We start from the raw sequence: 24488 nt of genomic DNA, 5'->3' as shown, positions 1-24488 counted from the left end.
GGAAGGAACAATAACTACTTTTATAAAAGACTTTTATGGACTTTTTGCTGAACATGGATAAAAATGAATTAGTGATCTCTGGATTTACTGATTAAAAAGGGCTGTATATGGGGAGAATGGAACCATGTTATGTAATTTGGGAGGGCAGAAACAGTATTAACTATGTAATTGCTGCAGAGGAGATAGGAAATAGCTTTAAATATTTTTTTCTTTCTTTTTTCTGGACCGCTACTATTGTTCACCCCTCTCTCTCTCTTTTCTATCTCTTTTTATGTCTTGCTCGCTTTTCTATGTTCTTTTTTATTTTTCTGTAGCTTTTAACTTTATAAAAAATGTTGGTCAATGAAAATTATATTTAAAAAAACAAAACAAACCACGGCCAGATCATCAGAATGGAAACAGTATTCAGCCAGGAGCTTTTAGGGGATAGGCTTCAAGACCAAAACACATTTCTCACTTACTCATTAGTGCAAAACCAGTTGTGCTTTATAGGTTCAGACTGACTGTCATCTGACCTTAAAAGGAGGGCAGGACTGATTTTGAGAAAATGGTTGTTTCCACTGCATCCTATCCCTGATTATCAGCACCCTGGTTTACAGTAGTATTTCTCAACCCTGGCAAACTTCCTGATGTTTAGACGTCACCTCCCAGAATTCTCATCAAAAGACACACTGGCTGTAGCGTTAAGGGTGTTGGGGTGTACCCCTCTGGAAACAACCAGGGTTGGAAAAACCCTGCTTCATTTAATTAACCCACTCCCTTGGATTTTTGCAGTACAATGAACCATAGATGAGGGTCAACGTTGTAGGGCAATCAGTCTGACGTAACCCAACACCACTAGCAAAAATAAGGTGCGTGCAAATTCTTGCATGGATTTATATTTCCTTTTCCCGTGGATTTCAGCCGGTGGTGGGTGGGCAATGGACAATCAGTGGAGAATCTGTAGTTTTGCAGAACTATTAGTTTCCACATCAGTTGCTTCATTGACTTTCGCCACGTTTTCAAGCTGTCATGAAGCCAGCCAACCACAAATGCCAATACATCTACTAAATGTTTTTAATTACCATGCGCTAAAGACAATCATGCCTGTAGCACTTTAGATGATTATCCAAGAGATGCCAATTATCACTGATATTTCCAAACACAGCCACTGTAATCATTAAAAGCTCGTTCTAGCGTTTCATCTTGAAAACAGGAAGCTGTGGATGCAGAGTTGAATGCATCTCACTGGCAAAACACAGGCAAATATTGGGGACAATATTTATAATTCCATCCTGGAATTGTTAATAGGGTTCACGTACATTCTAATTGGAGTCATTTCCCGTGAGTTTAGGGGGCATTCTCCCAAATGTTCATATATGAGCATGAAACACTGCAGCAGAAACAAGCACGTCAAAGGCACACAAGTTGATCTACAACAAAATGTCTTGTATCCTTGACTTCTGAGGCTCCTGATGCTTGCAAAACATTGACAGAAAATCATAAAAATAATCCTAAAACATATCTTCATCCGAATAGCCTGGGATCTGACCGGTGGCTTCTTAACCGGAACGGAGAATGGGCTTATCAAATAACACTGTTTTCAGATGCTCCTTAAATAACTGGTTCATGGTTGCTACATTCATGCAAAGATCAGAAACGGATCAACCTCATATTTTGGGGAGTCAAAGCAGCACTGTTCATTTAAGACAGATGTCAGATAAACGCCTCTCCATTTTTTGTAAAAAAGAAATATTTCTTTTCTTACAATCTTTTTTTGAAAGAGTGCTGGAAATGCTGATGCATCTTTCTCGGAACTGAAAATATCTGCGGAGGATCCAAACATGAGCTCACTCTGAAAGGACATAGAACATCTAGTAAATGTTTTTTTAAAAAATATATACAATGAAAATGAAAAGGCTCCTGTCCAAAACATGCTGAAAGGAGGGGAGCAGAGATGAATATATTCCAACAAGAAAACTTATAAAATAGTTTAAGCCTTTTCTCCCCAGCAGGGCATTATGAAGCTCACATGTTCTGCAAAATTGGTCAAATGCACGACTTGACAGTGACTCGCGCAAAGCTATGTTTTGTTTTAACGGTGAGTGTTTGTTTTGTAAATAAGTTACAATGGCCAGGTTCACACATTACACTGGGGGGGGGGCGGTGGAACTTGTTTCAGTTCACAGGCCATATTTGAGCTTCATGTGGTCCTGGAAGGGAAGCTAAAACAAACGCCATTTAATTTCATTCCATTTTCCCCATGATTTTAATCATTTCCCGCTCCGTCGTATGAACCATTAGGATCTGGTGGCAATTTTTGAAAGTGTTCTGGGAGCCACGCTGAAAGTTTCAGGGGCCACGGGCTTAAGTTGCCCGCTGCCATATGCCATGGTTCCAGTTATACTATACATATACATTGCACATATATAGGCAAGGTACATGCAATACAGTATTGTGGGATATACAAAGGCAACACGTTAAATCCAAGCCTAACAAACCAGAGAGATGCGCTTGATCCAAGATATGTTGACTATTTACAAGCCAGCCTCCATAACCTTGTGGTGTCTTCAGGATCCCCTCCCGTCCATTCTTTTCTCAGAAGTCAGCCCATGACTCAGACATAGGCTTTTCCACAGGAAATACAATTTCTCTCCTATGCTGCTAAATTTAGTTCATAGTTTCAGCCCCAGACAATAATGCTCAGTAGGCACCCTATGGTCATACGGTCAGCACAAATGAGTTATGGGGTTGGTGCCAAAGTTGGCCAACTTTTCCACTCACGCTGTTCCTTCTTTCTTGTCCTTCTTTGTTTGCTAAACCATCAGGGCATGGGAAGAGGAAAAGCGTCTCGCCACCTATGTACATATATACCCATCGTGCTATTCATTTCCAACATCAGCAATGTAATGCACTCTCCCAGTTGGTAGGATGTAGGGAACAATATGTTGGCTTGCGAGGTTGTCTCTAGATTAGTTTCCCAACAAGGGCATCTTCAAGATGTGTGGACTTCAGCTCCCAGAATTCTTAGCAATGGCCACGCTGGCTGGGGAATTCTGGGAGTTGAAGTCCACAGGTCTTAAAATGGCTGAGGTTGAGATCTGGAGGCCCGTCTGAGGATGGCCAAGCCGCCTGACCCAGTGTTTCTCAACCTTGGGAACTTTAAGATGAGCTGGCTGGGGAATTCTGGGAGTTGAAGTCCACTCATCTTAAAGGGGCCAAAGCTGAGAAACACTGATCTAACCAAATGCAGATCACTGAGCCACATTTGAACATCTTTGCACTATCTCCAAGGGTTGGGTATCCCTCCACCTAAAGGCTGTCCTGGTTTATCTTCCAGAGCCCAAAGTGGGCACAAGAGAGAGCCCGCCAGCCGTGCCCGGTGATCCAGCCGGAAGGGACGGCGGGCAGCTTCTCGCTTCTCCCGCCGACCCAACGCAGCTCGCTCGGTTTGGGTTTCGCCGCTCGGGCGAGTCCAGCCCTCCACGACCAAACCCGGCTAAGCAAGCCGGTTCAGCGCCACGTGGGGATGGGACCCAGGCCCTGGCCCATCGGGCTGCGCCTTCGAGAGCGCCTCCGCTCCCCGCCGGGAAGCACAGCCGTGGGAAGTTCTTCGGCGCTGCCCTGGCTGGAAGAGCCGCGCCGGGGCTGGCTCCGTCCGCAGGGGCTCCGTTTGGCCGTCTGAGGCGAGGCGAGGCGAGGCGAGGCTTCCCTCTCCCGCGGGGGAGCTCTCCGTTCCGGATCCGAGACGAAAAGAGGCCACAGTCCGAGCCCAGGCTCGAGAGCGCCTCCGCCCCGCTCGGCCACCTCGAGCAGCCGCGATTTCTCCGCGCGAGCAGCTCCCCCGGCGCCTTCTCCGCCCGCGCCCTCCCCTCTGCCCGCCTCCTCTCGGCCCCTTCCACGTCCCCCGGCGCGCAGATCTGGCTCCCCCCACCCTGGGGGCCCGGGGGCTGGGACTCCCTCCGCTTCGGCTCGGCTCGGCTCCGCCCGGCTCGCGCCGTCGTGGAGCGCGGGGAGTTTCCCGGCGGCGGCCGAGCGAGTTGGGATGTGCGCGCCCGGGGGGCACGCGGAGGCTGCTGGAGACCCGCCCTGGGCTGCGAGCGGCGGGGAGGGCGGCGGGAGGAGGAGGAAGAGGAGGAGGGGCGGGGCGAGGCGAGGCGAGCGGAGTCCGGCGAGGCTGCCGCCGAGGCGCTGCGGGCTACCCGGCGCGACTTGGATCCGCTTGGGCTTGCGGGGCAGGGTGAGTTCGCCGGTCCGAATGCGGGGAGCGGGCGGCGGGGAGCCGGGAACGCCCCGGCCAGGGGGAGGAAGCCGGCCCTGCCCCGATCGCGCCCCCCCGCTCCCTCCCTCCGGTCTGGAAGGGAGCTGGAAGGGGCTTTTCCTGCGCCGCCCCCGCCGCCCCGCCTGGCTGCTGAAACAAAGCTCGTACGCCCGGGTCCCTGACTCGATCTGAGCGAGCGACTCCGTTTCAGTCCGTTCCTGCCCTTTGCTTCGGACTCTCTTGGGCGAGCCACGTAGGTCTGAAAAGTTAAGAAAACAGGCAGGAAAAAATCTCCGCTTTCCTACTTCCCGCCTAGCCAGGGCTCACTTTGCAAGCGCCCCCCCTTCTCCGGGGGCGGGGAGGGAAGAGAGAAAAGAAGACTGGGAACGATCCCAGTTCCGTGGAGACTGGCAGGAACCCACAACGACCTTCATTCAAAGCGTGCGGCTGAAAGGAGAAGGGCTCTCAAAATCTGGGTTGCGCTGCCGAGGGTGGCGGTGGCGGGGTGGTTCAGAGGCCTGTCGGCCCCACGGGGGTTCGTTCGGAAGCCCCCCAGCAGATTCTGAGCGCAGGAACTGGGGGATCTCGAGATGGGGTCGAGAGACCGATGGCCTGCCACACGGAAGAGAAGGGTAGTGGCCGATCCAAGCCCTTAGGAACGCCATCCTCATCGGTGGCGCATCTCGTGGCAGTGAGTTCCGTAGCTGCAGTGCATACGTTGTGGGAAGAAACCCTTCCCTTTGTGTCACCCTGGAGGTGCCTTTGTTGGAGGGCGGTGGGTGCTACAATTCGCAAAGGATGTGAGTAGTCGGCTTAAGTCTGCAGCGGCCTTGCTGAGTCTTCCTTAGCAAGAGTTTGCCCTTTCTGCAAGGAGCACAGAGGTGTTCCTCCTGGGGGTGTGGCTGAACTGTGGCTCCCTTTGCGTGTTTCATGCTTGCTGTGGCTTCTGGGTGTTGTTGTTCAGCAATGCCTGGAGGTCCACATGCTCTCCACCCTTGTTCTCAGTACTCAATTATACCATGAATCATGATTCCCACTCAGAGTTAGCATTTGGTAAACTTAAATGTGGATGGTATAGAAGAGAAAAAGGACGTCGGTACCATTGCGGAGATGTTACTCCTCCAATTAAAGTTGAATTTTAAAATATGAATAAATTCTGTTGCACAGGGTTTGGCTGGAAAGAAGTAATCCATCCTGGAGAAAGATGAGATCACCTTCTTTGTTTTGTTCAAACCACTTTATTTTAAGGTTTTCCCATTGTCTATTTTGAGGAAATTCTTGTGATTCTTTGATTCTTTTAAACTCTTGTCATTTGTTTTCAGAAGTTCAGTGGCAAATTCTGCTCTATGCTTGACACAAGGAATGTCATCACTTCTTGTCTTCCCAGAAATGGTGTCAAAAGCTTCTTTGAAACCTCTTTGATGATATATCGCACTTGATTCTTATAGGCTTATAGTCTAAAAGGCCTAAAAGTCTAAAAGATACAGCACAAGAGGAAGAAGAGACGAGGAGGGAAGATGAGGAACTGCAAATTCCAATTCTTGTTGAAATCCATCTGCAGGCACTGAATTGATTAGTTTAGTGTGTAACCTAGCCAGTAGTAGTTGATTAAAGAAACCATTTAACAACTCTCCCCATCTAGAAACTCATTTCATCAGCTTCTTGCAAGAGAATTTATATTCTTGGGAATTCTCAAAGTCAATTTCAAACCCCCCTTCCAGTTTAGAGAACAGCTTAGGTCACATTCACAATCTCTGTGATGCAAATGAAAAGTTTGTTGAATATACAGTGGTGGTGTGTGTGTGTGTATACACACACACACACGTACATGCATACACATACTTATTTAAGCATCATGTTGCCCAAACTTTTTAGGAAGTTGGACCTCCAGAGTCTAATGTCTTTGAGAAGATGTAAGTTGTGGCCCTGCTGGGGAACTTCCATGGGGCTGGCTGGGCTTCGAGCCAGAGAAGTGACGGGGCAGGATGGATGAGGTGAAATTGTCAAAGCAAAGCAGATTGTGGGCTTCCTATGAACTGCCCCTCGGGTCTGGGCGCATCACAGTGTGAAGCACCTTCTTGTGCTGAATTGGAGAATTAACCCAATCTAGCTGTACCCTCTCTGGACAGAAGTGCTCGGAGATGCCCGTTTTAACGCGTGTCTGACTCTGTGTGTGTCATTCAAACTTTGGTTCCTCATTTCCTGAAATCTCCGTTTGAGATAGGGTGCCTGCGCTGCAACAGAGGTAGTCAGCTGTTTCCTTTGGCAGAATGACTTCAGCAGGCAAGATTGGCTAGCTTGCTGCGCATTATGACTTCTTGGGTCATGCTTCTCAGCCCACACCCTCCTCTCCCCAGAGACCAACAAGACTTCATTAGCTCCAGGGGAAAGAGCGATCTGGCCAGAGACTCACTCTTTTCTCTGGCTGAATAGGGTTGGGTCATTTCCATAGTCCTGCTGGTTAGTTAGTGTATTTCACACCTCTTTGAGAAGCCGCTTCTGATAATGAATTCGATGGGAGCCTATACACCAGCCTTCCCCAACTTGGTGTCTTCCAGATGTCTTGGGGTTACAGCTTCCAACATTTCCAGCCCTCATTGCTGGCCAGTGATTCTGAAAATTGTAATTCCAACTCATGTGGAGACCTTCCAGTTGGAAAAGGCTGGTGCACATGTGCTCCTTTTCAACTGAAACCATCCCCGTAGCTTTTGCAGCAAGCAAAGCTGATGGGTGATTGACCAATCTTTGTCCATTTCACTTCTGCAAGGAAGGCATGACTTAATCTGGAAAGTCCTGGGAGGAGGCTGTTATTTTATGATGGCTCTTTGCATGTTTTGGGGACTGCATAATACAGTTGGGCTTGCTAAGGCTAGCCCACGGGTAGATGTTTGCACAATTACACAGGAAAGGTGAGTCAAGGGATCGAAAGAAGTTAAAGATAAAACCACTTGCAGCTACATTGGGAATTGTATTTCAGCAGCATCTGGGCAGATCATGAGTTTAGTTGGTTTGGGGATTTAAAAGTTTGCTAGAAGCAGGAAAAGGAAATATAATTTCTTTTAAAATATTGCCTTTAGAGAAATACATCTGTATGATAAAAAAGAGTGTTTTTCCCCTCCCTTTTTAAAGAGGGCAGTGTTAGGGCACAACCACAATTAATTATTTTCTAATTTGTAAACATTCAGTTACTGGGCATGTTTAAGTTCATTGGACTGAACATTTGAACTGGTAGCACCTCAAGTTTAGAATCATCTCTGGAGGTCCATAGAAGGCAGTAAATCTTGCAACGTTATTCCTAGTTCCTGCCTATTGGCTGATTAACTGATTAAAAGTTCTTCCATCAAATGATTTCCAGTTAAGCTGCTATTCTTGCTGCAGTTTCACTGCCAGGAGGAAATAGTAATTGCAATCACCCAAATTCTAGAGTCATTCTACAAAAAAGAGAGAGGATTCTGGGGTTCCCCATTGTGGAAATAAAACCAGAGATTTCCATCTGCCATGATCCAGCTTTGCATGCCCACAACTTGGAAAGGTTTAGTTGTGAGTGAGAGGAGAGAAAATGAAAGTGCAGAATCAAATGCTGTTCAACTTTGCTGTCTGGTGCAAGACACCAAACCTGTTTTCAAACTGGAAGGGAAGCTGATGGTATGTCTGAGTTTTCGTGATGATGATTGGGTGGTTGGCTTGGCAAGGAGATCTGTGCCAAGGTGGATCTCTGAACTTAAGGGATGTCCCCGTGGCACTTCAGCTCAACTGTTTCTGTAGCCCATGGGCATCTCATGCTTTCAAGACAAAGCTGATGGTTATTTATTTCCTTCAGCTGGTAGGTGCCATCTCTGCTGATTTCCTTGAAGGACTGTGGAGGGCAAAAAGTCAGCCTCTGGGGTTGTGGCTCTAGATGGAAAGCTCCTTTAATTTGTCTTGTGGCCTCCCTCCCACGCCTCCCCCAATCTGCCTGTTCTTAAAAGATCCAAGCTGCAGAAACTTTGTGTATGGGGAAGGCCAGTATATTCACTGAACTGTTTGCTACCTCTCTGGAAATTAGGCTGGGTTGGGTGTTTCAAAATCCAGTGTCCCAGTTTAGATACAAAATTATATTATGTATTTAATTGGGGCACCATCCAAACACAATTCCAGAGGAGAAAGACTATTACATAATTCTAAGCTTGCATGTATAATTCCCCAACCCATTGCTGCCTTCTAGGAGAATCTGGTATTTTGCATTATCTTGCGTGCTTGTGTTTTCTGCCATGTAATGCAGCTGGCACGCTTTGCTGGCAGCAAAAAATAAAAAATAAAAAAAGAATTAGCCTTGACAATTACAGGGTTCTCTTGGTAGAGAAAGGGACACCAGAAGAGTCCTGGTAGAAGGAGGCTAAAAATATAAACACAGAGGACTTTATAAATAGAGAGTTCCTGGTGATGTCAAATAAATAGACTTGTCACAATGTGAATGATAATTAGAGGGCTGAGAAGGGTGGGGAAGAGGCAGAGGAAGAAGGAAGCTGGTATAACTGTCTGGACTTTGCAGGACGGCCAGTGGGTCTTGCTGGGAGGAAGAGAATTTGAGTTGGCAGATTGAAACACACCTTGGTGCTATGCCAGATAGTAATTTAAAATCCCCCCTCCCTGAAAAAGGCTTTAATTTGTCTACCTTATTCTTGAGGGAGGGGTGAGAGCGTGTTTGGAATTTGTTGTGAGGGAGTTTTTGAGCTGACTTGATTGTTGAAGGTGGCAGAAGGCACCACGGCTAGAATTGTTGGTTTTGGTGATACCTATTTCTGGCCTTCAGACATCTCCTTGATTGCCCAGATTGATGAAGCCACAAAAGGGAGTTTCTTCCTGAAATCTTCCTCAGGAATTAATTGAAGCCAAGAGGGCTGGAGACCGCAGGAGAGAGGATGACACAAATGGTGATGATATGCATCGTTTGGCCAACCTGACAAATAAATGCAAGAGCACCATACTCCATGTGTAAGAATTTCATTGAAGGCACCTCAAAAAAATAAATTAAAAAATTAAAAATCTGCTATTAGTTGAGTCGAGCTTCTGATTCCTATGTGGACATTTTATAGAAGGATCTTGGAAGGGGATTGCTATTCCCTTTCCCAGAATCTTTGTTTAATCTCCTTTTCCAGCTTACAACCCTAGAATTTTCTGATAATCACCCATCCAAGTACTAACCAGATCACAACGTGCTTGGATTGTCCAGATCACCCATGGTCAGCTGAGCTCTGCCACCTACTTACTCCTGTTGTTTTGACTCTGCTTAGCTTTTCATAGAGTTGTCAACCCAACATGGACACTAAACCTGGGGCTGGGCTTTTGCACGTGTCTTACCTTCTTTGGTTTCCCTTCAGGAAGGGCACCATTGATTTCTCTGATCATGCGCCCCGACACTTGTATGCCTCCTGTCTCCCAGGACTGTTCCTTTGCAAGGAAGGTGTGCATCCAGTTGCTGCTCCTGAGTTTTCTCCTGCCCACCTGGTTAGGTAAGTAAGGAGAGCATCGTGGACTTGCCTTCTCCACTTTTCTCTGCCAGGCTCCAAGTCTGACTTGGTTAGGGAAGTTTTCCTATAATGGAACCTATCTGTTTCCTTATACTTCTGGAATTGTCAGATGAAAGTGTGATGGTCTGTGGGAATGACCTTGGGAGACAGGAGGGAGAGCCACAGACTGGACAAGCATCATGCAAAAAGTATCTCAGCCTACAGAAGGAGGGAGGGCATGGGAAACATCTCAGAAGGGACTCTCCTTAGTTTTCTGGAGAGTAAGAGGGGAGGAAGAGAGAAATACTTTCAGTCTTGCAAGATTCTGTTAATGTAACCTTACAATAAAGATACAGCTAGTATTCTTGGTTGTTCTTCTTGTCTTGACTGCCTTGAAGGGCTAACAGAAAGTGAGGGTAAGGAGTCAGTGCAGCACCCTCTTTAGCTATCATATTTCCTAATATGCCTCTTCTATCACATAACCTTTTCTTAACACAATCCATGTTGTACATGGGCTAATAAATGCATTGTTGCAGGCTGGTTTAGATGTCAGACTGTATTGAAAAATTCTTGTATAACCCACGTATTAGGAAAGCAGAGTTTGGCATGGAAAAGAGGTCCAGTTCATGGATTTATTTGTTTGTTCAAATTATGTCCCTTCATTCTTCCAGTAACTCAAAAAAGTAGGATTATACAGGCCACTCTTCCAGTTTTCTGCTAAGCAGCAGATCTATGGCGTTGGCTGGGCTAAGACAGAATGATCCAAAGTCAACCTGTGAACTTCCATAGCTAACGGTGGACTTGAATCTGGGGTTCCCTGGTCCTGGTGCATATCCTGACCATTAATATGAACATGTTTCTTCTCCATCCCGGTGTCAAAGCTTTTCTAATCTTTGTGGATGGTATGACGCACCTGCTCCAGTGGCAATTCCATATCAAAAGTCTGGCTAGTTTTTCGTTCTCAGCAATGTGTATCTGTACATGAATGAAATAATGCAGTTTGTTTTGGTTCTCTGGAGCGTTAGTACTTGAGTCAACTCTGTCTCCCTCCCCCAAATTACATGCAGAGCCTCAATGATGCATAAAGCTGAGTGATGTGATGAAATTAGACTAAGAGTGACATCTAGAGGTGAACATCTGAGTTTCTGGGTTGTGACGTGATTCCTCCCCACTTTCGTCAGCATTTTCCATTTGGTCCTGGATGTTGTTCAGATATGTCAGCCAGGGGACAATTCCTATAGGCCTCCGGCTATTCCTGACTGGGGATTTTAGAGTCAAAGTCCAGTGTGAATAGAACCGTGGTCTCTCTTATAGTTGTGTAAGAAGGACCTCGAGGCTGGATGCAAAAAGGCAGAAAGTCAGGTCTGTCTTAAACACACTTTGTTGAGCAAGCTACAATTGGTTTGGTTTGTACAGCACGCTAAATGGTAAACAATGGTTTGCAAACCACAGTGTCTGGCTTGGCATAAGCTGCTGAATGAAGTGAAATATGTAGTGCCTGAGTATATTGCTTGAACCAGTCAACCTTAGTAGAGCAGGAGTCCAAATGGTGGATTTCTAGTTTGTTGGGAACCAGGGGTGATGAGGTACCCTGGCTTGCATAAATGGAGACTTGCAGCTTTGCTGAACTAGCAAAGGGAATGGAAGAGGGCAAGGCTTCTTCCCCAAAGCTCTTCTCCGGCTTTTGCAAGTGACTCAGCAGTGAATCTTTGCGTTGTGTTGTGTTGTGTTGTGTTGTCCCCTTCCCATCAGGTGCTGTGGAAATCAAGGTCTCCGAAGAGCCTGTGGTCGCCCTTGTTGGCCATGATGCAATCCTGCACTGTTCCTTCTCACCGGATGCCAATTTTAGTCTGGATGATCTCAGCCTCATCTGGCAGCTGACAGATACCAAACAGCTGGTGCATAGCTTTGCGGAGGGTCGGGACCAGCTGGCGTACCAAGGGAGCAGTTATGCCAACCGCACTGCCCTCTTCTATGATCAGCTGGCCCAAGGCAACATGTCCCTGCTGCTGCGCCACGTGCAGATTTCAGATGAAGGGAGCTTCACCTGCTTCGTCAGAGTTCGGGACTTCAGCAGTGCAGCTGTTACTCTACAAATGGCAGGTGAGCTAGAAAAAAGGTGGTTGTTAGGGTTGGTTCCCAAACTGCTAACGTTTTAAGGGACCACCATATAAAGAGCCAGCTGCAAGTTTCTCTGCTGTCAGTGAAGAGACCTGCTGTTGGAAAGAAGATCAGAAAGTCTCTGTCCTACCAGACAGAGGATGTATTGGTTCTAAATGGAAAATGTTCAGTTGCTAGAATTCTTGTAACGCCATCCCGTTTGTTTCATAAATCTTGCTAAAGAGAACTCAGCAAGACTCTTGCTTGTGGGATTAGACAGCTGACAAAGAACCTGACAGTGGAGATTTCTCTTGACCCTGGGGCCAGGTGGAGTCTGAGGCCCAAGGGGTCAGAATGCAAAGTTTGCCAGATTGCTGATAGTCAGGCCAAGTGGTCATAGGTGAGCAATGCAGTCCAGAATAGATCTAGGAATTGAGCCATCTGATTCACATGTAACACTAAGCCGTAGTAGGCTTGTTTGCTTTAGGCTTGGTGTGGTATATGAACCCAGCCCTGGCAGCATGTAATTCTGTTATAGCAATGATACAACAATGGACCACTCTATAGTTAAGTCACTACACTATTGGCCAACCAAGATTTCGATGAAGTGTCCACAAGGGCCAATTTCCCTTCCTTTAGCAGCTAAACCTTTTTTAACATTTCATGCACGATGCTTAAGGAGTCTTCTGAGTCTGAGCCAATCCTGGGCTGCCACCAATTGTCATGGGTTCTTTTTAAAACCCTACCCAATTAGATTGACCCAGACTCAAGACAGACCCCAGAGCACTGGACTGTGGACAGGTGTTCTTTTATATCTCCCTATAAGGGTTGGGAAGACATTTTATTTTACAAAACAAAGGTAGGAAAGTGACAGGTGAAACTTACAAATCCATCTGTGAGTGCTTCCTGTTACCTCTATCATATATTCTGTTCCACTGCTATTACTGTTTACTATTACTAATTGCTATTACTATTCTAACGTTTCCTCTATACCGGTGTTTCTCAACCCTGGTGACTTTAAGATGTGTGGACTTCAACTCCCAGAATTCCCCAGCCAGCATGGGTTGAAGTCCACACATCTTAAAGTCACCAAGGTTGAGAAACACTGCTCTATACTATTCTCTGTACTATTACAATTCTATAGGCATGTTTTCTTCTTACAAAGTCTGTTCTGCCTTAATTCTTCTCTGTGGGATTTCTACTTTTTTCTTCTCCATTAATGGCCAGCATGTAGAGATCTTGCCTCCTTCCACATTGGGCTTTGTCTTGCTGGGCCTCTCTCCTTCTTTCTTCTCTTCTTTGGACCATCCACGTCCTCTGAAGGAAGAACACCTTCTTTCTTTTGCTGGCTGCTCTCTGTCTCTCGATGGCTGCAGAGCTCCAAAACACGCCTCTGCTCCCACACTTGTCTCAAGGTTGCTGCTTTATTGGCAACTCTTCCCGGCTGACGCTGGGGTGGGGAGGAGGTTCAAATGGGTCAGGACAAAGGTAGCCCAGGGGGCTGCAAATTTGTCAAGCGGTCTGGTCTTCCACAGTGGTGTATGACATAATGTGCTGGGGTGGCTTAGTGTTATATTTGAATTACAGGCAATTCATACTGTGAGTCATATCCCTGAACCGTTCTTCTCCTGTTTTAGCTGCCTACTCCAAGCCCAACCTGAACTTGGAACCCAACAAGAACTTGAAGCCGGGTGACCTGGTCACAGTGACATGCCACAGCTTTTCTGGGTACCCTGAAGCTGTCGTGCTCTGGCAAGATGGCCACGGCCACAACATCACTGACAACATCACCACCTCCCAGGTGGCCAATGAGCAGGGTCTCTTTGATGTCCAGAGCATCCTGCGGGTGGTACTTGAACCTAACAGCACCTACAGTTGCCTGATAAAGAATTCTTTGCTTCGCCAGGAGACCCACGCTTCTGTCACCATCACAGGTCTGGGCCTTGCAAAGGCAGGGTGAAGTCTGGGAAAGTCAGTGGGTAGGAGCCTACATTGGTTCTTCTGGGGTTGACTTAGGTGGAACTGCAGACCTCTGTAGAGAAGTCTCTGACTTAATCCATGATGGCTCCGGACAGAAGTGGGGAAAAAGTGGTCCTCCATATGCGCTAGAGCACAGTGTTTGGCAGTCCTGGCCATTGGAGCCAGTGATGAGGCATGTTGGGAGTTGTAGTGCAGTGTTTCTCAACCTTAGCAACTTTAAGATATGGGGACTTCAACTCCCAGAATTCCCCAGCCAGCCATGAAGATATGAAGTCTCCATATCTTAAAGTTGCTAAGGTTGAGAAACACTGTTGTAGTGCATGAACATACATCAAAAGCCACCCCTTGAGCAAGAATGCCAAAACCTTGCAAGATTTCATACATTGTTACTAAATTCTTAGAAGATCACAAGCAACAATGCCAGATGTTTTACAGTGGTACCTCGGGATACGAACGCCTCTACTAACGAACTTTTCGGGTTACGACCAGCTCCAGCCGCAAAAATTTACCTCGATGTGCGAACTCCGCCTCGGGGTACGGTCATTTTTCCGCCCTGACACGTGGTCCGCGGCCATTTTTCCGCCCCTGATACGTGGTCCGCGGCCATTTTACCGCCCCGCTGTGTGGCGCCCAGCCGTTTTCCCGCCCCTGACGCGTGGTCCGCGGACGCCAGAACGGATTAATAATTGAACCTTATGGGAAAATTTGCTTCGGGGTGCGACCAAATTCGGAGGGCGGAACGGATTAACCGGATTTACATTGAACCCTATGGGGAAATTTGCGTCGGGTTACGACCAACTCGGGATACGCCCAGAGTCATGGAACGGATTAAGTTCGTATCCCGAGGTACCACTGTATTTTGGCACCCCCATCAGAGGCCATCTGCAGTGGGAACTGGGACTTCAGGATGGGCTGAGGTTGTAAATTGAATGGGCTTCTTCAGGCTAGTGGGAACCAAGGCTCAGTGTTACGCAAGAATCATTACAGAGTTATTGCAGACCACAAGTCTTCCCAATCTGCCAAGACTAGGGAGAATTGTAGGATTACAACCTTTAAGGATCAGCTTTTGATGAAGTCTGACCTGCTTCTTAGAGCCGTCTGACTCTGGCTCCAGTGACTCGCCAACCTATATTTGCTAGGCTTCCAGTTGTCTTCAAGTCATTTCAATTTTTATAGACTTCCCCCAAGCTCTCTGTAACCTTATTCACTTGACGGTAACATTAATTAGGATTTAATTGTCCTTGGCGCGGCAGTTGCTGTCTTGTGAAAGAGGGCCCCTCAGGGAGCATAAACCTTTTGGTTAAATGCACGATGCCACTTGATGGAGCCCAGCGGGGTGTGACATCTGGTGGAACCTTCTTGGAGGCAGTCAGAGAAATGGAAATAAAGCGGATGGCCATCTTGTCACCCATCGGTGCAACTGGAATAGGTGGTTGCGAGAAGGGAATTCCCTGACTTTGGCACTAAACGATTCTCTTTCGCATTCTGTAATCTGGGTCTCAAAATTTCCTTTAAGGGGAGCCCATCTTTTCTCAGATCAGCCGGGTTACCGTATTCTGTAATTAGTGAAAGGAAAACGTACCTCACAGGCCAAAGATCCTTTTTTCTTCTCTCCCATCTTCTGAGCCTTGTCTGGAAAATGATAATCAAGCTCTTTTCATTTGAGGAAGGCTGGACAGGGGTTTGTGGGTGATTCTAAAGCTCAGGGTGCAAAACCTCCAATGCACCCTCTTTATTTTTTTTTTAAACACCTCTTGCTAGTTTTCCTTAGCTGATTTTCTAGATCACTCTCACCCTTCTGAACCAGATATTTTGGGCCTATATGCCACATTTACACCCAATCAGTCTTGGTTTTCAGGGGCTAATGTACTTTTGAATCTTGTTTTGAATTCTTTTTCTTGAGATTTGAATAGAAAAACAGGGAAAATTATTTCACCTAATCTTAATGGGCATTCTGAATGGGCAGTTCTGCATTGAACAGGGGGCCTGGCTGAATGATTGTTAGAAATGCTAGGACAGTTAATCGTTTTTGGGGAGTGCATGCATAAGCCCAAAAGATTATGAATTCCCCAGTTCTTAAGTCAAGTGAATGGAGTCAAGTGAATGGAGGCTGCATAAAACAGAGAGCGATAATCTCCTCCCCCCACATGAGGAGGATGTTGCTCACCCATTGACCCATCCAGCAAAGATAGAGGCCTGCATTGTTTTCAGCTGTAAAATATTGGCAGACACGAAGTCGCTTTGCCAACACCCAAAACCTCCCCTCGACTGATAGCTGCGTAGGAAATCCGTCAGGCCGAAAGCCGCCTCGCTAGGCTTCCCCTCCTCCAAGCAAAGTGTGATAGATCAGCATTTATTTGAATTTATTAGCATAATTATTTAAAGGTTAATGAAGTGTTTTATAGGGTAATTCAACCTGCTGTTTCCGGGGAAGTCCTGGGAATTGGAAGATTTGCCAGCATCTTTAGGGCCTTTGATTCTGAGTAAACTCTTGGCTGCCATCAGCTCTTTGCGGGCGTGACATCTAAGCCATGTGGTGGAGTTTTCCTTGGGTCATCCTGGTCAAGGGTGTTGGCCATAATACTGTCCTCTGCTTTTCTTTCTCTGTCTCCTTCCAGGACAACACCTTCTGTTTCCAGCAGTAGCACTCTGGGTCACAGTGGGGTTGTCGATCTGCCTTGTCATCCTCCTGGTCATCCTCGCATATGTGTGCCAGAAGAAAATCCGGAAAAGTTGCAAAGAGGAGAAAGAGAATGCTCGTAATTGTTACTTGCGTGTAGACTTGCTCTGTCTTGATGCATACTTCCTTTTCGACTTCCCTTCTCCCTGCCCCCCACCCTGACATTTCTAGGGCTGCGTGGTGCTTTGAATTTGAAAGCAAAAAGATGCTTCAAGGGGATGGGAAGGTAGCACCTGTCTGCAACTCTTTAAAGCAGCATGTCTTTTGGGGGGGGGGGGGTGGCTGTCCTCTACAGTTATCACGTGGTCCTGGGAAAAGATACCTTTAATTTAAGGCAGCCCTTCTCAACTCTGGCAACTTGAAGATGTGTGGACTTCAACTCCCAGAATTCCCCAGCCAGCATGGGCATAAATGTAAAATTTCCTCGCAATCTCTTGTGATGGTAGTGAATATGTCTAGCTCAAGGATGGCATGTTGCATAGCTGGAGTTCTCCAGACTTGGCTTGTGGGCTGCAGATATTTCACTCCCCTACGAAGGAACATCATCAGACTCGACTTCTGCAAAACTCCTTCATTAATGAAGTTACCTAATAGAGCAATGGACCATCTGCAACTCAAAGCCAACCTTGGAGAACACTGATAATGTAACATGGATCTATTTGTAAAGGCTGGTCTGCTGCATGGAACCCTCCTGTTGAGTATCATGTATAGGGGAAGGGGATATAAGCTACAGGGCCCAATCTTCTGGCTTGATGCATCCTTTGCAAGCTTCTGGAAACGTCTGGCTGGCCACTGTAGGAAGGTGGGTAAGATGAGTCTTTGGTTTGAATCAGTAGTTGCAGTGAACTGCAGAAGATCTCTCAGCCCAAAGTAGAGTAGCTGTACGACATCTATAGTCCCATGCTTGTGTGTATAGAGGTGATTCTCTAAGAACGAGTCTCAAGAGCGTCATCTGATTAGTGTGCATACTCAGGGTGGTCCTCAACAGTGCTAGCCATCACAGCATTGGCATTGACAGCAGCTCTGTGGTGACTTAATTGTTTAACTTGATCTTTTTCCTCCTTCAGGAATAGAGGAGCAGAATGATGGGGAAGGATGTAAGACAGGTCAGTCAGCATTTTGATTTTCTGTCCGTTCCTGATGGATGCTTCTCGGCAGAGATTTGCCCTAGGTTATTGCCAGGGTACCGTCCCTGAGCATTAGCACCAGTTTGGACATAATGAAGGAGGACTCAGTGGTGAAGCACTTATTTTACCCCGGAAATGTCTCTGGTTAGCTTACTTCTACGTTGTATGGGAAGAAATTCCTGCTTGGAATCTAGAAATGCAGCTGCCAGATCTTTCCTCTCCTACCAAATCCAGAGTAGATGGATTTTGGGCTCTGTGGGATCTACTTTATTCTTAATTTCTTTCAGAGATCCATCAGCTAGATCCAGGTGTGAGACAGGGGTCAGTGAACTAGAAACAGACTAGAAATGAATAGCCATGTGGAGACCAGGAAAAAATATTTTCTGGTTTCCCCTTTCTTTTTCTTTCAGCAGCAACATTTGAAATAGGACGTCATTTTGAGCCCAGGGAGGGTCAACTTGTCCCTGGACAGAGAGTTTGTTTTTGCTTTGGCTTTGAGAGCTGCGCTAGATTTGGGTCTGATCCTGCTTAGCTTTGTCAGGGTAGCTACAGTGGAGTTGATTCTGGCACTGGTGACCAAGGTTTAAAGCAGCTAGTTTCTATTGCTTTCTGACCCCAAATGCTAAGAAACCATGCTGCTGATTTTTACCAAGAAATCCCTGCATTTTGACAGCAAGGTTAGAAGGACTTCGAAGGCTATAATAAAGCCATTGGGGCCGCCCACTCCTGTTTTCGTGCTTGCTAGTCACCGTGAAATCTGCTACAATTCAGAACCACCAGCTGCTCAAACGCAACTTGAGCTTAGCCATTGCTTGAACCAGATGAGCTCATGGACTTACTCAATATGAGGTACCCTGCTCACCTGGACTCATATTTCCTTCCAATAGAAGAAAATATCTGTAACTCAAGGTTGAACCATGGAGTCCTTGGTGCTCTCTGAGCTTGATGGCTTGCAGACGTTTCATTACCCAACTAGATAACATCATCAGTGCAAGGGAGTGTGAGGTTTGAACCTCACACTCCGTTGCACTGATGATGTTACCTAGTTGGGTAATGAAACGTCTGTAAGCCAACAATCAAGCTCAGAGAGCACCAAGGACTCCTCATATTTCCTTGTATTTGAAAGGTCTCTTGTAGATGAAGAAAATGTTTTAATGAAGTCTGATTACTGCACTCTGCACTTCAGTATAAGCCAGGCATTCCCTGTGTAGGACAGCAAAGCGCGCACCTTGCTCAGGTTGGCTTCTGTCAACACTTTCCTAGGTGCTGAGCATCACTGCCTGCTTCGGTACCACCAAATGGCTCACTGCAGTATTCAGAAGCGGAGGGGGATGTCTGTGAATATGTTAGCTTTCTGCAAGAAACAACATATTCTCGAGAGGCTTCCATTTCTGGCCTGTATTATATTTCATATGCCTGTGATAACCCACCCAATATTTCCTTAGAAGACCCAGAAAACGGACCCAGATAAATCAAAATGGGTAGCTCAGAATTTTCATCGTAGTGGTGTCTAGAAGGGAGAATATTACAGATTTTACAATGTCCAGCAGGGGGCAGTACAATACTTGCTTTTATACATGATATTAAAGGTTGAAAGTTGGGCCAGCCTGGAACATGGTGAAGCCAAATCTTCTGCTTTGAAATACTTGTAGATAGATGTTAAGACCCACTAAGATCTACTACTTCATGCTACTGTTTTCGCTCTGTGTGTTTGGCACCATCCTCTGGGGCTCAATAAACCGATCCCTTCTCCCTTCTTCATTGCTTTGACAGCCTTGCAACCTCTGAAAAACATGGACATCAAAGAAGGTAAGGACAGTTGTGCTTCACAGCAAATATATATCGAATGCCGTAGCTCCAGGTCCTTTCAAACCATGGGAATGGGGCCATCGCTCAGCAACGAAGTCCATTTGTTTTGCATACAGAGTGATCCAGATTAAAGAAGTGGCCTCTCCAGGAGAATTGATACTATTTTCTGTGGCCTCTCCAGGAGAATTGATACCATTTTCTCACTTTCGTCTTCTCTCGCAAAGTTTGGCGACGACCAAACCCCACTTTTTGGCTAGACTTCTCCCCCTGTCTTGATTTTACCCATGAGACACAAGAGTAAGGCACTTTGCCCTCACTCTGATTAGGCTTCACCCTTTCATCTCAAAGCTAAATCAGAGTGAGAACACATGCTCAGGAACCATTGGAAATATAGAGCTAAATATTGTGTAAATATTTAGCCCTGTTTACAGGGCCTATCCCAAATAGGAGTGGCTGTCAAAACAAGTGAGTAGAGTGAGGAATGGACTGCGATAGGTTGTCCTTTGAGGTCTCCCTCCCATCTGCCTCATCCCAGTGTTTTGGCAGCAGTCATTGCAGACTGCCTGAGATGTACACCCATCCCGTGTCTGACAAGTTATTTTTCTTTCATCTTTCTTTCCAGACATGGGCGAAGAAATTGATTAACAACAATGGAGGGCAAAGCAGTAGCAACATCTCAAGGCTGATGTTGGCAAGCAGACCCCCTGGGATCTTCCTCCAGCAATAGACTATAGAAAAGGCAGGAGTGACACGCCCAACCCTCTTCCTTGGAGCCTACAGCTTAGAAGTTCTAGCCCCCTTCTTACAGATTTGTTCCTTCTCCATAGAACTGGCCTCCCTCACCATGGTCTTAGAAAGAGGCTGGAATTCAACTTACTCCTTCCCATGCCCCAAGCAAGTAAGACTTTGAGATGTTCAAAGTCCTTCTTCATCCAACTCGTGCAACGCTATTTATTCTCTCCACTGTTCACCTTGCATGGCAAAAACTGATCCCTGCCAGCCCAGGGATCATAACTGGGATGCTTGTGGGGATCCCACAAGGAGGGTGGACAGCATGAAACAGCTCAGCTCTTTTGACCGTGGTTCTTGGAGCTGCCTGCGATGTCATCTTCTACCTGCAATTTTTTCTCCGTGGGGACTCCTCCATTGGATTTTAAGCCAGTGCATCTGGGAATGGGTTTTCTTTCTTGCTGAAGAGATCCTACCTTCCCTTACAATTCAACCAAGAAGCAAAAATAGTCTGGGATTCAGGGCCCGTAATTAGCAAAGAGAAGATCTCCGTATCTCTGGCATCTTGTGAAAACGTTCCTAAAAACTCTTTCTGATGGGATCTTCCAAAAGCTGTTGCCAGCATAGAGGGCACGAGTGAAGTGGATGGATAACCTGAGGCTATACATCTTCTTTTAGAGCCATCACTTAAAACCGTTAAGGCAAACAAGTAATGGGGTTCTTTAAAAAAAAAAAACCCTCTTAGGAAAAATAACAAAACTGCCTTGTGGGATATGGCCTTTGGACAAGAGGCTCTTGCCATGCACTAAGGAACTTCATGTAGAATGAACAATCTGAGCTGCAGTTTTTTTAAAAAAAATTGAAACAGCCACAACAAGCAACAGAGGTGAGAATCTGTCTTCGGTAGACTTTGCAGATAGGTTCATGTTTACCTCAAAGCCGATCCCAGTTAGTTGAATGGGGCTTACTTTTAAGTGTGCCTGAGATTAAAGCCAGAATACCTTGTCTGCACATGGTCAGAGGTCTCTGTTTTTTTCCCAAGTCTCAAAAATGTCAGCCTTTGATTCTGAGCAATGAGAACGCCATCGAATTTGAAGTCTCCTCTCTGTTTATGTCACCTGCTGCTGTAAAGAGTATCTTGAGATATTGTAACTGGGAATTCAGTCATGTTCAGCAGTTGTTTGACAGGATAGGGAGCAAATCTAGAGCCACTAGGAAAACAGTGCAAAGAAAGGCAAAATTAAATCCAAACAAACAGAAACTATGGGATGAAGCATAGAGGAACAGTGAAAATCCTATAGGATCTACTTTCTTTGTACTAGAAATCCCAAGAGCCATCAACCAGAGCCTGGTGCAAAAGCTACAGATTTCAGAATGAATGTTTTCAGTGTCCAGGAATTTAATCCTGAGTTCCAGAGGTCAAAGGACTGCTGTCTTTCCACATATGAATTCTCACTTAGATGCATTCAACTGATTTAATTTTGGAAGTACAATTTAGGAAATGTGGGGAGCAATTTCAGTTGCTACTATTTTTATCCATTTGGGAGTGTGTAACCCATACTGGTCTACTGCAGATCACCAGAGATCTGCTAGTAGATGCAAATCTACCTTTAATCCAACTATGTGGTAGACATCTTCTTTGAATGATGAAGGTGTTAGGTTCAGACCCTCAGATTCACTTAAAAGAATCTTAGGTGGCAATGGACAATTGATTGAAAAGAGGAATGTCTTCCACCTGCCCAGCTCAGTTCCTGATGTCTTCATGAACACATCTGTGCAGTTTCCTTGGGAATGTTACAAAACTGGTTTGCCACTGCCTTATTCCTGGATGTTTAACTTCCCAGTGTAATGAATGGCCCTGGGATTTCTAGGTAGTCCCCAAGTACTCAGGTCCAGTCCTAGTTAGCCTTTCAAGATCAGCCAGAGGTTGGTTAAGACATATCCCCAGTAGTCAAGGCTATTTGGGAGCAAGGAGAGAGAGAGAAATCTTCAAGAGGACTCTAAAAAGCTTGGATGGTGAAAGATCATGAAGCCTACTTCACCATCTCCTGCACTAGACTTCCTTGTCATGGCGCAACAGGGTATGGTGTTACACCAACCAGTATAACCATCCAGATTTTCTTTAGTTTTAATTTTTTTTCCCTGCTATCAACCCTGCCAGTTCACCACTGAATTCCAAATGGGTTGGGTTTTAGGGTTTTGGAGAAGATGTGGCCGTTCCATTTTTCACTAAAAAGAGTGGACTGAATGGCTATATTTGCACAACACACTTCCCAGGATAGGAGAAGATTTAGCAACTCTGTTGGCTTAGCTATTTGTGTGCTGTTGTAGAAACCCATTTGTTTATAGTTGGATATCGTATGCAAACTCAGAAAATCAGCGAATTCAGTAACCAGAATAATTATGTTGTGTGAATGCAGTCAACACATAAAGTTGGTTGTAATGCTAATTGGGGAAAATCCGCAGGCCAGATAATTCCCTTTTACATGGTAGGACATGCTGATAGTTTGAACTATATAGGAGATGTTTTTCTTGTTCTTCCATTTGTAACCTATAATAAGAAAGAAGTTTAGAATTCAGTGCCAAGACAGTATAGATTTAGTATACTCTATTAATATTTGCAAAGATTGGGTTGGTTGGAGGGAAATGTTCTTTTGTAGAATATTTCAAAGTAAAGTAGATAAGTAGAATGGTTCAGATGAGAGTTGAAAACTAAGAGGAGGCCTAACCTCTGCTGAAGGGTTCTACTTCAGAAAAAAAATAAATCACCCTTCCCTGGAATATCTTTGCTTTCTAAGTTTAATGATCCCCTGTCTTTCTGGGTTTCTCAAAGGGGCTGAAAACTTGTTTTCTAATGAACTTTAAAATTTTCTATTTAAGAAATTTGAATCTGGAAATATTTGTGCCTTTGAAGATCTAATAAACGTTCAGTTATGTTGGAGAGTGTTTTCTCTCTCTGTAGTAGAGATGGGAAATTTTGAAACAATGGGAATGGGTTGATACAGGAGGCAGTGTTTAGCCTCTTTGGATATTTTTATTCCTCCTACAGAAAAGAAAAGGAAGCCTTTCTAGTAAGAAATGAGGCCTGCCTTTCAAAACTTCCAAATGTTGTGGGTTGGGTTCATCAGTTGACTAATTAAAAGAATCATGAGTAGTGTTGCTTACAAAAGATGGTTTTCTAGAATGAAAACTAGTCTAGCAAAGATGGAGGTATGGATGAGAACAGGGCAACAGCCATTAAATCCTCAACGCTTCCACTTAACTGGCTGTGCTGTTCTTCCATTCTGACTCTTGATGATAGCCACTGCTTCTCTTCTCAGCTTGTCTGTTTCCTTGTCCACGCACTTGGTCAAGTCAAGGTGAGTGAGCAGCCAATCAATTCTTCCTGACAAACCATCCTAAAAATATTGGAGTGCATTAAGCCCTGAAATACCAAGGTCCTTAATAAAAATCCATCCCACAGCAACAAGAATCTTTACGAAGCCTCCCTTGAAGTGGGGAATATAAGAAACACAGAGCAATTATACCCATTTCAGTTTTGACAGTTATCCGATCCATATCAGTAAACAGATTGAGGAAGCGGTTGGAAAATGCGTGTTGGGTGTGGAGCAAGAAGAGGTGCTTGGGGTCCATCCTGCAAGCAGAACGAGAGGGTAGAGCTTGAACCTAGCAGCCAGGCTATTTTTTTAATTTTTATATATATATAAATAAATTCAACTACTAGTACTTAACAGGGCTGTTTACTCTCAGGAAAAGAAAAGATAGCCTTAAGACATTGTAGAGCAGTGTTAGGTTTGTACTCTGAACCACATTCTTAGAATTAGATCCAAAGCACTCCACCGCCCTAGGATATAATAGTCTAACTTAGGCTAGAGGTGAACATTTGTCCACCAAAATCTTTGGTTGCAACTCTCCAAGACCGCCAAAAGTTGTTCTGAATTTGTAATGTTTAAGGCAGTGTTTCTCAACCTTGGTGGATTGGAGATGTGTGGACGCCAACTCCCAGAATTCCCCAGCCAGCATGGCTGGCTGGGGAATTCTGGGAGTTGGTGTCCACACATCTTCAAGCTACCAAGGTTGAGAAACACTGGTTTAAGGTAACAGAGTTGAATGAAATATATGCCTCGGGCTAACCATATTGACTGCAGTTTTAATTCAGTCAAATGGAAATCAAATGCAATTTTTGCCCTGGCCTCATCTATGGCATTTGGGAGGTGGTGGTTCTCAATAGCCATTCAAAGCCCCATGGGCTTCTTAGCCTGGGAAAGGTGGTGTGGTTGTGATTTAGACAACGGGAAGCTCAGACGGGTGGCATTGTCCGGAACTTGCTGCGT

At 45.6% G+C, this 24488-nt stretch overlaps 1 protein-coding gene across 2 annotated transcripts; it reads left to right on the top strand.

Annotated features, from left to right (window-relative positions):
• The first annotated feature begins 4092 nt into the window (after window positions 1–4092).
• Window positions 4093–21170, top strand: CD276 (CD276 molecule). Of its 2 annotated transcripts, none has more exons than XM_088148445.1 (8): window positions 4093–4219; window positions 9601–9732; window positions 11482–11832; window positions 13467–13763; window positions 16428–16568; window positions 17557–17595; window positions 19390–19425; window positions 20048–21170. In XM_088148445.1, exons 2-8 carry the CDS (start codon window positions 9627–9629, stop codon window positions 20068–20070), a joined length of 993 nt encoding a protein of 330 aa, XP_088004571.1. In that variant the 5' UTR covers window positions 4093–4219; window positions 9601–9626; the 3' UTR covers window positions 20071–21170. The 2 variants fall into 2 exon arrangements, with proteins under 2 accessions (XP_088004571.1, XP_088004572.1); XM_088148446.1 differs by lacking the exon at window positions 4093–4219 and adding an exon at window positions 4237–4931.
• Window positions 21171–24488: the final 3318 nt, after the last annotated feature.

This window comes from Python bivittatus, unplaced genomic scaffold (assembly GCF_059951505.1).
Source record: "Python bivittatus isolate LINGU-HERP-01145 unplaced genomic scaffold, Pbiv_v1 ctg000530_np1212, whole genome shotgun sequence".
Lineage (NCBI taxonomy): Eukaryota > Metazoa > Chordata > Lepidosauria > Squamata > Pythonidae > Python > Python bivittatus.
This window is presented reverse-complemented; position numbering and strand designations above follow the sequence as displayed.